General features: G+C 42.1%; 1 protein-coding gene across 1 annotated transcript in view; it reads right to left on the bottom strand.

Moving 5' to 3' along the window:
• The window catches only part of cyld (cylindromatosis (turban tumor syndrome)), a 78,562-nt gene that overhangs the window by 39,878 nt on the left and 23,641 nt on the right, over positions 1-15,043 (bottom strand). Inside the window, exons 5-7 of the mRNA XM_072518231.1 lie at positions 14,488-14,583; positions 13,477-13,602; positions 2,328-2,701 (exon numbers count right to left, since the gene is read on the bottom strand). Coding sequence (XP_072374332.1) covers positions 2,328-2,701; positions 13,477-13,602; positions 14,488-14,583 — 596 coding nt within the window. The remainder of the gene's footprint in view (positions 1-2,327; positions 2,702-13,476; positions 13,603-14,487; positions 14,584-15,043) is intronic.

Here is a 15,043-nt window from a genome sequence, read left to right as displayed (position 1 = left end):
CACAATATTCTTACAACCATGAAAGATCATACTTTATAATTCATGAAAATAATCACATTTTTACAGACATCTAACTAACCTCTTCAAGAGTTAGGGAACTGTGCCAGCCATGGTTCAGTGATAACAGGTGTATCCCTCAAACAAAAGCTGGTGAGTTCGAGTTTCACTCCAGGGTTTTGAGCATAAAATATGGTTGACACTTCATTAGTGCACTATCAGAGGTGCCGTCTTTTTGAAATAACATTGAACTGAGACTCAAGTCAGATTTTAAAGTTGCAACTTAAAGATCCCATGGCATTGAGAGTAGGGAATTTCTCCTAATGTCCTGACCAATATTTAACTCTCAGCTAACAAATAATAACAAATTATCGGGTCATTATCACACTGCTGATTTTGCTGAACATAAATTGACTACCATGTTGCCCTTGTCTGTTAAAGAACCAATGGCACAAACTCATTTGTTTAATGTGACTTGTTATCTGGATGCTTATCTTATTTACAGAGATGATAATAACAGGCACTGTCCTAAACTATGTTTCACTATCTAAAGTCGACAGTGATTACACAAATCCTAAGTTTGCATCAAGACATATATGGCCCGGAATAGGGCATTCAATGCAGAAATCTATCATAAATGTTTATTTTGTGAAGCCATTAAACTCCCCTAACCAATGTTGTCGGCCAATACTGAAAAATGCAAACATCCCACATCAGAGAAATGAGAACTAGAAACCAGATAGAAACAAAGTAACTCTGAGCAGTCTATCGAAATGCAGAAAAGAGACAAATCATAATTATTTTAAAAAGGTTTAAAGGAAACAGATGTCAGGTTTTTAGATATCAAGGGTGGGTTTCATAGTGTTGTGGTAGGTGCAGGGGTGCTTGCGTGCGGAGGTGAATGCAGAGTTTTAGTTGGGAAACACCATGGGCGAAATTCTCCCCCAACGGCGGGATGTCCGCCGACTGGCGCCAAAGCCGGCGCCAATCAGACGGGATTCGCCCCGGCCCAAAGGTGCGGAAGGCTCTGCATCTTTGGCGGCCTAGCCCCAACATTGAGGGGCTAGGCCGACGGCGGAGGGATTTCCGCCCCGCCAGCTGGCGGAAATGGCGTTTGTTTCCCCGCCAGCTGGCGCGGAAATGCGGCGCATGCGCGGGAGCGTCAGCGGCCGCTGTCAGTTTCCCAGCGCATGCGCGGGAGCGTCAGCGGCCGCTGTCAGTTTCCCGCGCATGCGCAGTGGGGAGAGTCTCTTCCGCCTCCGCCATGGTGGAGGCCGTAGCGGAGGCGGAAGGGAAAGAGTGCCCCCACGGCACAGGCCCGCCCGCGGATCGGTGGGCCCCGATCGCGGGCCAGGCCACCGTGGGGGCACCCCCCGGGGTCAGATCGCCCCGCAACCCCCCCCCCCCCCCCAGGACCCCGGAGCCCGCCCACGCCGCCTGGTCCCACCGGTAAATACCAGGTTTGATTTACGTCGGCGGGACAGGCAATTCCTGGGCGGGACTTCGGCCCATCTGGGCCGGAGAATCCAGCGGGGGGTCCCGCCAACCGGCGCGGCCCGATTCCCGCCCCTGCCCAATCTCCGGGAGCGGAGACTTCGGCGGGGGCGGGATTCACGGCGGTCAACGGCCATTCTCCGACCCGGCGGGGGGTCGGAGAATGACACCCCATAAGTCTACTTTCCCCCATGTCTGGCTCACAAACAGTCCTGTAAAAGCATTTGTATTCTCCCCAAAGTGATGATGTGGAGATGCCGGCGTTGGACTGGGACGGACACAGTAAGAAGTCTTACAACACCAGGTTAAAGTCCAACAGGTTTATTTGGAACCACTAGCTTTCGGAGTGCAGCTCCTTCATCACCATGTAGCTGCACCCCGAAAGCTAGTGATTCAAAACAAATCTGTTGGACTTTAATCTGGTGTTGTAAGACTTCTTACTGTGCCCAAGGTGATCATTTCACCCTTCAGTTGCCAGGTTTCCTGGAGGCTGGGAAATTTAGTTTGGCATTGCTGAGCCAGCAAAGCAACTTGTAACAAAAGGTTGCCAGCCTCATTAAAATATTTAAATTGACAACATGCCTCCAAGATGCAGAATGGTTGCTCAGCCCTCTCTCCACCTGCACTAAGCGTGTGGTCGAGTTGCGAATATTTAAAACTTTAACATTTGACTCAATCCAAATCCAGCCATTTTTGAATATTAGAATTCGTCCCCAGGTTTCTCTTTTGTTAAATATTTCACTTTTTTTATTGTAAGGCAAGCCAAGTGAAGGTTAGAATCTATTATGCAAGGGAAAGAAAAATATTGCATTTAGCTTTGTATCCATTCTACTTACAAGTTCAAGTCCAGCTGTTTGTTCATTAACACCAAGAGGCTGACCAATCCATCGAATTACTCCATAAAGAGGAGGATTTTCCTTCACTTGTACCAATGATCCCACTTCCAAACTAGGTTGTTCTTTCATTGACACTCCGACTGGTTCTGCATCCTGATTTGCACTGGCATTCACATCCATCATTACTGATTGGACAGACAAGGAAAGGGTATGACCAATGCTTCCATTAACACTAGGTTTCTTGGTGAGGCTGAAGGGCAACGAATGGAACTTGTTTTCATTTGAAAGGGAAGCTTGAAATGAGGACGTGGTGGGTGGTGACTGACTCAACTTAGAGTCTTCATCTACTAGTGATTTTGCTGTATCTTCACTTCCTACAAAAATATCATACACAGCCAATTTAATACTTTCAGTAAAAAAAGTGTAAATAGTAGCACCATTATAAGTTTTTTTAAAAATGTTAATCAATTTTAAAAGTTCTCAGTTATAGAAATAAAGAATCAAAAGAATGGTTACAGCAAAGAGGCCACCATTCAGTCCATCATTTCTATATTGGTTCTCTGCAGGAATGCAACTAATCCTACTCTCCTGTCTTTCCCTGTAGCCCTGAAAATCTTCCTCTTCAGATAATTAACCAATTTCTTTTAGAAAGCCAGGACTGAATCTGCCCCAATTATACACTCAGGCAATGCATCCAGATCCGAACCCATCAGTAAAAACATTTTTCCTCATTTTAGATCATGTGGATAATTGAATTAGAATGCTATTTGAATACAATAGCACCTCTCATTGCCTACACAACTTTCCTTTCATTCACTAAGAATGTGTGGCACGAAATTACCAGGATTTACATGCAACAGGTTAACAATTGTCATCCTTTCAAACCGATAGCAAGTACAAAAATCACAAACCATTGGTAGGAGCAAGAGAGTTAGTTCTCAGTGGTTAGGTTACACCCACCATCCCTATTGTAGAGAACAGCGTAATTAACGGGAGTGAGAAACTCTTAAACACATGAGACTTTTCAACACAGTTCTGTGGGCAAAACTGAGGTCCAGTTTAGTTTTTTTTTTAAACTTGATTTGCATACTAATTTTATTTAATCCAATATCATTCTGGAACATATAAATTAATGGAAATTTATTGCCGAGTTAGCAGAGACCCACTCGAGTCTGAAGCATGAACCCACTCAAGCCAACTCACCATTTAATAGGTGCGCAAGCTTAAATCTGATGCACTTCAAAACATAGCCACCACTTTCTCCTTCCATTTTCCTAAATACAGACAGCTTCCTGTGCAACCTTCTGCTCCTCCACCCCTTTGCCTATTGTGTCGGAACGACTGAAAAAAATATTTTAAACAAAGGTATGAATTTGAAATTTTAAAAGTGACTACAGTTCTTAAAGATGGTCACTGCAAGTTCCTTTTTTGCAGCCAGTCCTGGTGTGGAAAGGATTCTATGCATTTCCCTCAAAAGCTACTAATTAACTAAATATGAAGGCTTTTTATGAGATCAAGTATAACGTCAGATTCAAAGATTCTACCAAATCCAATTACCTTTTTTAGCAGTAACATGACGTTACAATATGTTTTTTTAAGATACAAAGAGATTTTCTGCTAAAGTTTCCCACCTCCCCTTGTACTGTGTTCAGCTCTGGGCACCACATTCAAGGTCTTGGATCGGGTGCAGAGAAGGTTTACTAAAATTACACCAAGTTCAAGGGGGACTTTGTTTATGTCGAGAGACTGGAGAAATTGAAGTTGTTCTACTCGGAGTAAAAATGCTGAGAACATTTGATAGAGATCATTAATGGTTTTGAGTAAATAAGGAAAAACTGTTTCAAGTGACAGTATGATAATTAAAAAGTGATTAAAGGCAAAGGAACCAGAAACAACAAAAGGGAAAGATGGTTTACATGACAGATTAAGGGAGGCAGTGGCGATGTGGTATTGTCATCGGACTGGTGATCCAGAGACCCAGAATAATACTCTGGGGACCTGGGTTTGAATCGCACCATGGCAGATGGTGGATATTAAATCCAATAAATGTCTGAAATTTAAACCATTGTTGACTGTCGGTAAAAAAAACCCAGCTGGTTCACTAATGTCCTTTAGGGAAAGAAATCTGCAGTCCTCATCTGGTCTGGCCATCATGTGACTCCAGATCCACAGCAATGTGGTTGACCCTTAAATGCTCTCCGACTCTAAAATGGCCCGGTAAGCCACTCAGTTGTATCAAAACACTACAAAGACAATAAAGGGAAAGAGAGCAGACAGACCATTGGAAATGACAAAGACAAACCCAGCCGTGCCGATCCTGCAAAGTCCTCCTTACTAATATCTGGGGGCTTGTGCCAAAGTTGGGAGAGCTGTCTCACAGACTAGTCATGCAACAGCCTGACATAGTCATAATGACAAAGTCATAGTGACAAAATCATAGCTTACAGTTAATGTCGCAGGCTCCACTATCACTATCATTGAGTATTTCCTGTCCCACCGTCAGGACAGACCCAGCAGAGGTGGAGCCACAGTGGCATGTAGTCGGGAAGGAGTCCTCAACATCGACTCCGGACCCCATGAAGTCTCATGGCTTCAGGTCAAACATGGGCAAGGAAACCTCCTGATTACCACGCCATTCACCCTCAGCTGATGAATCAGTACTCCTCCACTTGGAGGAAGCATGGTGGGTGGCAAAGGCACAGAATGTACTCTGGGTGGGGGACTTCAATGTTCATCACCAAGAGTGGCTCGGCAGCACCACTACTGACCAAGCTGGACGCGTCCTAAAGGACATAACTGCAAGACTGGGTCTGCGACAAATGGTGAAGGAACCAACAAGAGGGAAATACATACTAGACCTCATCCTCACCAACCTGCCTGCTGCAGATACATCTGTCCATGACAGTATCAGTTGGAGTGACCACCCCGAGAACCCGGGTTCAATCCCGGCCCGGGTCACTGTGTGTGTGGAATTTGCACATTTTCCCCATGTCTGCGTGGGTCTCACTCTCACAGCACAAAGATGTGCAGGGTAGGTGGATTTGCCATATTAAATTGCCCCTTACTGAAAATAAAATAAATTGGGTACTTTAAAATTATTTTAAAACAAGGAGTGGCAACCGCACAGTCCTTGTGCAGACCAAGTCTCGGCTGCACATTGAGGATACCATCCATTGTGTTGTGTGGCACTACCATCGTGATAACTGGGATAGATTCAGAACAGATTTAGCAATTCGAGGCTGGCATCCATGAGGCGCTGAGGGCCATCAGCAGCAGCAGAATTATACTCAACCACAATCTGTAACCAAATGGCCTGGCTTATCCCCACTCTACCATTACCACCAAGCCAGATCAACCCTGGTTCAATGAAGAGTGTAGGAGCAGCACCAGGCATACCAAAATATGAGGTGTCAACCTGGTGAAGCTACAACACAGGGCTAGTTCCATGCCAGGCAACACAAGCAGCAAGAACTAGGCAGAACAAAGCGATTCCACAACCAATGGATCAGGTCTAAGCTCTGCAGTCTTGCACATGCAGTCATGAATGATGGTCGACAATTAAAATCTCTCTGGAAGAGGCTCGTCCACAAATATCCCCATCCTCAATGATGAAGGAGCCTAGAACATCTGTGCAAATGAAGGAGCCCAGAACATCTGTGTAAAAGACAAGGCAGAAGCATTGACAATAGACTTTAGCCAGGGCAGAACGGTGCCTAGTGGCTAGCATTGCTGCATCACGGCGCTGAGGACCCAGGCTCGATCCCGGCCCCGGGTCACTGTCTGTGTGGAGTTTGCATTCTCCCTGTGTTTGCGTGGGTCTCACCCCCACAGCTCAAAGATGTGCAGACAAGGTGGATTGGCCATACTAAATTCCCCTTAATTAGAAAAAAGAAAAAATTGGCTACTCTAAATTTATTTTTAAGAAAAAGAAAAAAAAACTTCAGCCAGAAGTGCTGAGAGGATGATCCATCTCGGTCTCCTCCAGAGGTCCCCGACATCTCAAATGACAATCTTCAGCCAATTCAATTCACCCCACGTGATATCAAAAAACAGCTGAAGGCATTGGATACTGCAAAGGCTACGAGTCCTGATAATAGTGAAGACTTGTGCTCCAGAACTTGCCGTGCCCCTAACCAAGCTATTTCAGTACAGCTACAACATTGGCATCTACCCGGCAATGTGGAAAATCGCCCAGGTACATCCTGTACACAAAAAGCAGGACAAATCCAACCCAGTCACTTACCACCCCATCAGTCTGAGGAAGGAGCAGCGCTCCGAAAGCTAGTGACATCAAAACAAACCTGTTGGACTTTAACCTGGTGTTGTAAGACTTCTTACTGTACTCTCAAATAGTGATGGAAAGGGCCATCAACAGTGCTATAAAGCGGCACTTAATTAGCAATAACCTGCTCACTGAAGCTCACTTTAGGTTCTGCCAGGTTCGCTTACCTCCTGACCTCATTGTAGCCTTGGTTCAAACATGGACAGAAGAGCTGAATGTCAGAGGTGATGCAAGAGTGACTGCCCTTGACATCAACGCAACATATAATAGAGTATGGCATCAAGAATCCCTACCAAAACTGGAGTCAATGGGAATCAGGGGGAAACTATCCACTGGTTGGAGTCACAAAGGAAGATGGCTGTGGTAGTTGGAGGTCAATCATCTCAGTCCCGGGACATCAGTGTAGTGTCCTAGGCCCAACGATCATCAGCTACTTCATCAATTACCTTCCTTCTAACATAATGTCAGTTGTGGGGCTGTTCGCTAATGATTGCACAATATTCAGCACCATTCACGACTCCTTAAACACTGAAGCAGTCCATGTACACATGCAGCAAGACCGGGGCAATATCCAGGATGGACTGAAGTGACAAGTAATATTCATGCCACACATGTGCCAAGCACTGACAATCTCAAACAAGAGAGGATCTAACCATCACCCCATGACATTCAATAGTATTACCATCACTGAATCCCACACTATCAACATCCTGGGGCTTACCATTGACCACAAACTGAACTAGCTATATAAATACTGGGGCTAGAAGGCTAGAAATACTGCAGCAAGTAACTGGTCTCCTGAACCCCCCCCCCCCCCACCCCCCCCCCCCCCCAAAGCCTGTCCACCACCTATAAGGCACAAGTCAGGAATGTGATGGGATATGCCCCACTTGCTGGATGAGTGCAGCTCCGATACTCAAGAAGCTGGACCCCACCCAGGACCAAGCAGCCCGCTTGCTTGGCACCCCCTTCACAAACATTCATTCCCTCCACCACTGCACAGTGGTAGCAGTGTATCCCATCTAAAAGATGTACTGCAGGAACTCACTAGGGGTCCTCAGGCAGCGCCTTCCAAACTCACAACCACTACCAGATGGAAGGACAAGAGCAGCAAATACATGGGAACACCACCACCTGGAAGTTCCCCTTCAAGTCACTCACCATCCTGACTTGGAAATATATCGCTGTTCCTTTACTGTCATTGGGTCAAAATCCTGGACACCCTTCTTAATAGCACAGTGGGTGTACCTACACCACATGGACTGCAGCAGTTCAAGGCAGCAGCTCACCATTAACTTCTCAAGGACAATTAGGGATGGGCAACAAATACTGGCCTAGCCAGTGAAGCCCACATCCCATAAAAAATGAATGAAAAATTGTTTAGGTTTGGAATGTACTGCTTGAAAGGATGGCCAAAGCAAATTTAATGCAGCTTTAGAAAGGAAATGGGATAGGTACTTGAAGGCAGCAAAATTACAGGATGACAGCAGATGCACAGAGGAGAGGAACTATTTGGATAAGTCTACCAAAGAGCCAGTTCGTGCACAATGGATTGAATGGCTCACTTCTATACTATATCATTCCATGATAATGGTTTGGTATCATACTTCGTCAAAATTTAAAATTAAAAATAAATAAATTTAGACTACCCAATAATTTTTTTCCAATTAAGGTGCAATTTAGCGTTGCAAATCCACCTATCCTGCACATCTTTGGGTTGGGAGGGTGAAATTCATGCAGACACGGGGCGGATGTGCAAACTCCACACAGTGACCCAGGGCCAGGATCGAACCCGGGTCCTCAGCGCTGTAGGCAGCAGTGCTAACTACTGCACCATCGTGCTGCCCATACTTGTCAAAAGTGACCAAAACTAATGCAATACATCTCGAAGTACAAATCCACGATCATCTTCTGAAGAAATTCTTCACTATTTACTCAAAGATTCCTTGAAAGCAAATGGGTTTTAAGAATATTTTGTTGAATTTCGCACCTTCCTATGGCAAGGAGGTGTATGCATGCTTATGGATTATAGTTGAGGTATTAAATGAATACTTTGCGTCGGACCTTACCACGGAAGCTGCTGCTGCACATCATGGTGAAAGAAGAGATAAGTCACACATTTGAAGGGTTTAAAACTGATCAAGAGGAAGTATTGGATAGGTTGTCAGTACTAAAAGTTGATACTGCACCAGGAAATATTAGATGCAGTGAATAATATAGATATAGAGAGGAGTGACAGTGGAAATTGGGGAGACATTTTCCAATTTCCCTTAGACTCAGGGATGGTGCAGAGGACTAGGGCCAGAGGACTAGGATAATTGCAAATGTCACACATTTGTTCAGGAAAGGGCATAAAGATAAGCCTAACAAGTACAGGCCAATCAGTTTAACCTCCGTGGTGGGGAAGGTTCCAGAAACGATAATTTGGGACAAAATTAATAGGCACTTGGGTGAATGTAGGTTGATTAAGGAAAGCCTGTATAGATTTAAGGGAAAGTAATGTTTAACTAACTTGCTGGAGCTTTTCGATGAGGTAACAGAAAGAGTTGATCAGGGTAATGTTGACTGATAGACATTCAAAAGGCATTTGATAAATTGCCACATGGGTTGAGAGAAAAGTTATAACACATGGAATAAAAGGGACAGTAACGACATGGATACAAAATTCCTGAGTGACATGAAGCAGAGAATAGTGGTTAATGGAAGTTTTCAGACTGCAGAAAGATCGGTGTGGAGGTCCCCAGGGGTCAGTGTTAGGATTCTTGCTCTTCCTCATATATTAATAACTAGATCTGTGTACCAGCTACAATAAAAACATTTGAGAATGATACAAAACTTGGAAACATTGTGAACAGCAAGGAAGATAGTGATGTCAAAACGACATAGATAAGATAAACCTTTTCACCGCACGAATAGTTCAGATAGGGAATGATTGAGTATGATGGAGGCAGGTTCAATTGAGGCATTTAAGAAAAATTGGATTATTATTTGAAAAGGAAGAATGTGCAGGGCTATGGGGAGAAAACCAGCCAGTGGAACGAGGTAAACTACTCCTTTGGAGAGCCAGTGCAGACACACTGGTCAAATGTCCTGTGCAGTAACCATTCTGTGACATATTCCCAAGCTGAAGGACAGGCAGACTCTGCCTTTGCAGAGAGTACCAGCCAATAAATCCTTTTCTTACCCTGGGACTCACAAACAGAAACGTGAAGTAGCTTTCCCATTTCTACTTGTGGGCAGACTTACTTTTAACTGAGTGGCTAGCCAGACTGAAGGGCTGAAACTGAACCAAATGATGCACACATGCCTGCCTACCTACTATGTTGACGTACAGATTGTTTACTTACTTAACTTTTAAAAACTTACACTAACAGCAGTAATTTGGATAAAGCAAAGGGAAACTACTGTGGGAGCACCAGCTAGTTACTATTTAATGCTTGAACCAATTACATATTTATCAAAGCTTACAGGGCTAAATCGCTGGCTTTGAAAGCAGACCAAGGCAGGCCAGCAGCACGGTTCGATTCCCGTAACAGCCTCCCCGAACAGGCGCCGGAATGTGGCGACTAGGGGCTTTTCACAGTAACTTCATTTGAAGCCTACTTGTGACAATAAGCGATTTTCATTTCATTTCATTTTTCATTTCCTCTGTAGGAGGTAGTCCACAAGTGATCGACTAAAAGAGATGGTGGGGGAAATAGCAAATGCACTTGTGGTAATTTACCAAAACTCGCTGGACTTTGGGACGGTTCTGGCAGATTGGAAAACAGCAAATGTGATGCCACGGTTTAAAAAAGAAGGTAGACAAAAGGCAGATAACTAAAGGCCGGTTAGCTTAACTTCTGTAATGGAGAAAATGCTTGAATCTATCATCAAGGAAGAAATAGTGAGAAATCTGGATAGAAATTGTCCCATTGGGCTCATGAAAGGCAGGTTATGTTTGACCATTTTATTGCAATTCTTTGAGGACATTATGAGTGGAGTGGACAACAGGGAACCGGTGAATGTGGTGCATCTGGATTTCAAGAAGGCATTTGATAAGGTGCTGCACAAAAGGCTATTGCATAAGATAAAAGGTGCATAGCCTTACGAGTAATGTATTAGCATGGACAGAGGATTGGTTAACTAACAGAAAGCAAAGAGTGGGGATAAATGGGCATTTTTCTGGTTGGTGATCAGTGGGTAGTGGTGTGCCTCAGGGATTGAGTTTTGGGACCGCAATTGTTTACAATTTACATAGATGATTTGGAGTTGGGACCATGTGTAATGTGTCAAAGTTTGCAGATAACACAAAGATGAGTGGTAGAGTAAAGTGTGCAGAGGGCACTGGAAATCGGCAGAGGGATATAGATAGTTTAAATAAGTGAGCAAGGGTCCGGCAGATGGACAATGTTGGTAAATGTGAGGTCATCTATTTTGGTAGGATTAACAGAAAAATGGACTATTATTTGAATGGTAAAAATTGCAGCATAATGCTCTGCAGAGAGTCTTGGATGTCCTTGTGCAAGAACTGCAAAAAGTTAGTTTGCAGGTGCAGCAGGTAATTAAGAAGGCAAATGGAATTTTGCATTTCATTGCTAGAGGGATGGAGTTTAAAAACAGGGAGATTATGTTGCTAGGGTTGTTGATAGGGTGCTGGTGAGGCCACACCTGGAGTACTTGAGAAAGGATGTACTGGCACTGGAGGGGGTGCAGCAGGATTCACTAGATTCTGGAGTTGAGAGGATTGGCTTATGAGGAGAGACTGAGTAGACTGGGACTATAGTCATTGATCTTATAAAACATATACAATTATGAAGGGAATAGATAAGATAGAAGCAGGGAGGTTGTTTCCATTGGTGGGTGAAACTAGAACTAGGGGGCATAGCCTCAAAATAAGGGGGAGCAGATATAGGACTGAGTTGAGGAGGAACTTCTTCACCCGAAGGGTTGTGAATCTGTGGAATTCCCTACCCAGTGAAGCAGCTGAGGCTACCTCGTTGATTGTTTCGAAGGTAAAGATAGATAGAGAGCAGGCGGGTAAGTGGAACTGAGTCCACATAAAGATCGACCATGATCTTATTGAATGGTAGAGCAGGCTCGAGGGGCCAGATGGCCTACTCCTGCTCTTGGTTCTTATGTAAGTGATAATCGAATAGCTTACATTTATTCAGAATATACAGAAAACAAGACATCACAGAATTCAAATAAAGATATTTAGTTGATTAACATTCAGTAACTTGAGCAGCATCAAAAAGGTTAAACCAAGTAAAAAAAATAAATTTCCACGTCAACCAAATCAATGCTAATTTACAAGCTTTAACCTGGAGAAGTACATGTGGCCAGTTCGCTAAAATGACAATGGGAAACAGCTATTACAAGGTGGTAGAGTATGAAGTAGCAATTAAAGATTGGACATAAAAAAGTGGAATTGTGCAGATATATATATCATTTCATACCTACTCAAATGTACCAAAGCACTTCAGATACAGTTAATTACTTTGAAATCGAGTAACTTTTCTTAGTGACAGCCTAAAAAATTGCATATCAAAAATAAAAAAACATTGCTTATTCACAAAGATTATCAAATAACGGAACATACAGCAGGCATACGAAGTCGATCTAATGACTTCCAACAACGTTGCTGCCTTATTGTCTAATGTATATCAAGAAATTATTTTAAAATATGCAATTGCCTACAAATATTAAACTTGTGTTCAAAGCAACCTGCGCTTTCTAAAACATAGGATTAATCTAACTTTCAATCGCTGACAAACGTCAATCAATAAATGGATATTAATGCAAGAAAAATAATTTTTAAAAATTAAACATATTACAAATTGCAACCCGAGATTAGATATGCTTGGTGAATAATTGTTGCAATTTAAAAGAAACAGGGAGTGAATGTTATTTTTTAAATTGCCTAAAAGTTAATTTGAGATAGTAAAGAGCATGATATATTCTAATTTCATGCCTTAAACTATTAATTAGAATTAGTATTTTGATGTAATTGAAAATTTGAGTCAATAAGTGTATGCTAATAAAATGTCAGATTCTTGTCATGAACTTCAATATGAGGTTTTAACATGGTGTCAGTTAGTTGGACAAGGGATATATGGAGATAGCATAGGAATGTGGCATTAAGGTAAATGATCAGCCATGATCTAACTGAATGATGGAGCAGGCTTGGGGGTTAAATGGCCCAGTCCTGTTCCAAAAGAATGTGCCCAGATTCACAACAGTCAAAGATATTGCCAGATTGTCATGTGTTTTAAGATAAGTAATTTTAACATTTCAGTTAAACTTTGATCATTAAGCATTTACTCTCTCAAGAATTCAGAATTTTTTCTTCAATCCAAAGTTTATTTACTAGGAGTCAATAACTAATGATTAGCAATTGACAATCTTAATTCTACTTAACCATTGATTATTATTTAAACCAAACGTATCTGCCCATATTTGCTTACACGTTCAACATTTCCCAATTGAATTGGTGGCACTGCTCTTTTCATAGTGTATAATTCAATGACCTTTAACCTCAGAATTGAATGGTCAATTGCACTGATTTAGAGATAAAAGATAAATTGAACTCGCCATTATAAATACTAATATATTACAGTGCTAAATTATTTTAGCTCGTGATCTATATTAACAGCGCACTTTTTCCAAAAAGCTGGTGCAAAGATTGTGCAAATCTAAAACCAATTTTAAAACTTCAAACCTTTTTATCAAAGATGGGCAACAGCACACCTACTTGATGAATAACTGCTGTAACCAAGTTGGCTTTCGTCAAGGAAGTACCAGTGGTATAGGAAATTGCAATCAATCACAAAATAATGCAGTGATTGCATTATTTCAGATGATATCTGCTGATTCCAAGTTCATTACCTTCGTCAATATACCATGTACTTTTTGATTTTGTTTGTGGATCAATAGATGTGCCATTTAATGTACACCGTAATTCAGATCGGCTCCGATTATGTCCTGGAGACTTTCCCGATTGTGAAACCAGTCCTGTTGATGACAAAATTTAACAAGGTATTAAAAGATCAAAGGAATCTTATTCAGCGTACCATGTGGCTTGATTGAGGAGATTTTCACAGTAACTTCATTGCAGTGTTAATGCAAGCCTACTTGTGACCATAATAAAGATTATGAAATTAACATTGCTATTGATTTTAATCATCATTCCACCTGCTTTTGGAAAACAATCATGGCAAGAGCAAATTGAAGGGCTAAATATTAAACATATTGAAACAATTTACTGTGTAATAAAAAGAACACATTTATCGTTTATGGTAATGTGTTAAATATCAGGACAACATCTTACACAACTGCAAGCAGATCATCAGGAAACAAATATTGCCTATTTTGATACACCAATTAAGTATGGTTTCTGGAATGTAAAAATAACCGCAGTGAATTGTCAACTTTGTGCAAATATTTTACAGGGTCACAAGAAGGCCATTCAGCCAATATCAATTTATCCATCCAGAAAGACCTTAAAAGTTACCCACTGCAGCATCTAATCAGTTCTTGTAACAAAGTCTGAACATCTATGCAAATTAATGCTTATAAAATAACAATTGGACTTCAATTCAGTTCAGGTTACTTGGTCAATACAGCATATACCAAAAAGGTCCCAAGTTTGATCCATAGTCTGTGCAAAGCTACTGGTCCTGAGCAGTTCTATTTTGTACTGTTACATTTATATTCCTGATGGACCAGATTCTATTCTAGATTGTGGTCATCTTGTATCAGCAGCTTCCAGAAACCCATCATGAGGTCATGTTCTAAATAAACTGTAGGAATAGATTTAGAGCACTAGTTGCTTTACAGGTCAACGTTTGATGAATAAAGTATCTTCACAATGTGGAACAGAAAAGAAAACTGCCCTACCTTTATTTTTTGATCTGTTGCTCACATTTGAAGAGATCTTTTCATTGATGCCTCTCGATACAAAGCTTTGTTTCACCGGTCGTGATTCTGGGGTGTCTGCAATGTTTGCACAGTACCCCATTAACACGTAACTATCTTCAACACAGGTTCACATTTTATTTAACAGCAGCATCTCGCAGACCTGCGGGCACACTGTTTACGCATCCCAGAGCATGACACTGCCGTCAGCAGTGCCCGAGAAACCTCATTCCAACAAACCCAATTAAGCTCAAAGCTTTAGTTTATTGTTTCAAACTACATAAAAATACAGCGAAAAGGTAGGTGGAGGAAGACCTATTTCTGTTGTTTACACCTCAATGGAAGCAAGTGTTATGAAACCCCACTGATGTTATGTGCAAGTGCATCTAAAACACTGCTCTTGCACGGAATGTTGTTTTTTTTGGATATTAGTGACAAACGTCTGCGGAAACAGTGGGAAATCAAATCTCTTTGATTAATAAATACTTTTATTGTTGTCTAAAGTAGAAGAAGGATAATGAAACACTACATAGAACAA

Source organism: Scyliorhinus torazame, chromosome 10, assembly GCF_047496885.1.
Source record: "Scyliorhinus torazame isolate Kashiwa2021f chromosome 10, sScyTor2.1, whole genome shotgun sequence".
NCBI classification, from domain to species: domain Eukaryota; kingdom Metazoa; phylum Chordata; class Chondrichthyes; order Carcharhiniformes; family Scyliorhinidae; genus Scyliorhinus; species Scyliorhinus torazame.
Note: the sequence above shows the minus strand (reverse complement) of the source record. Positions and strands in the feature narration are given on the sequence as shown.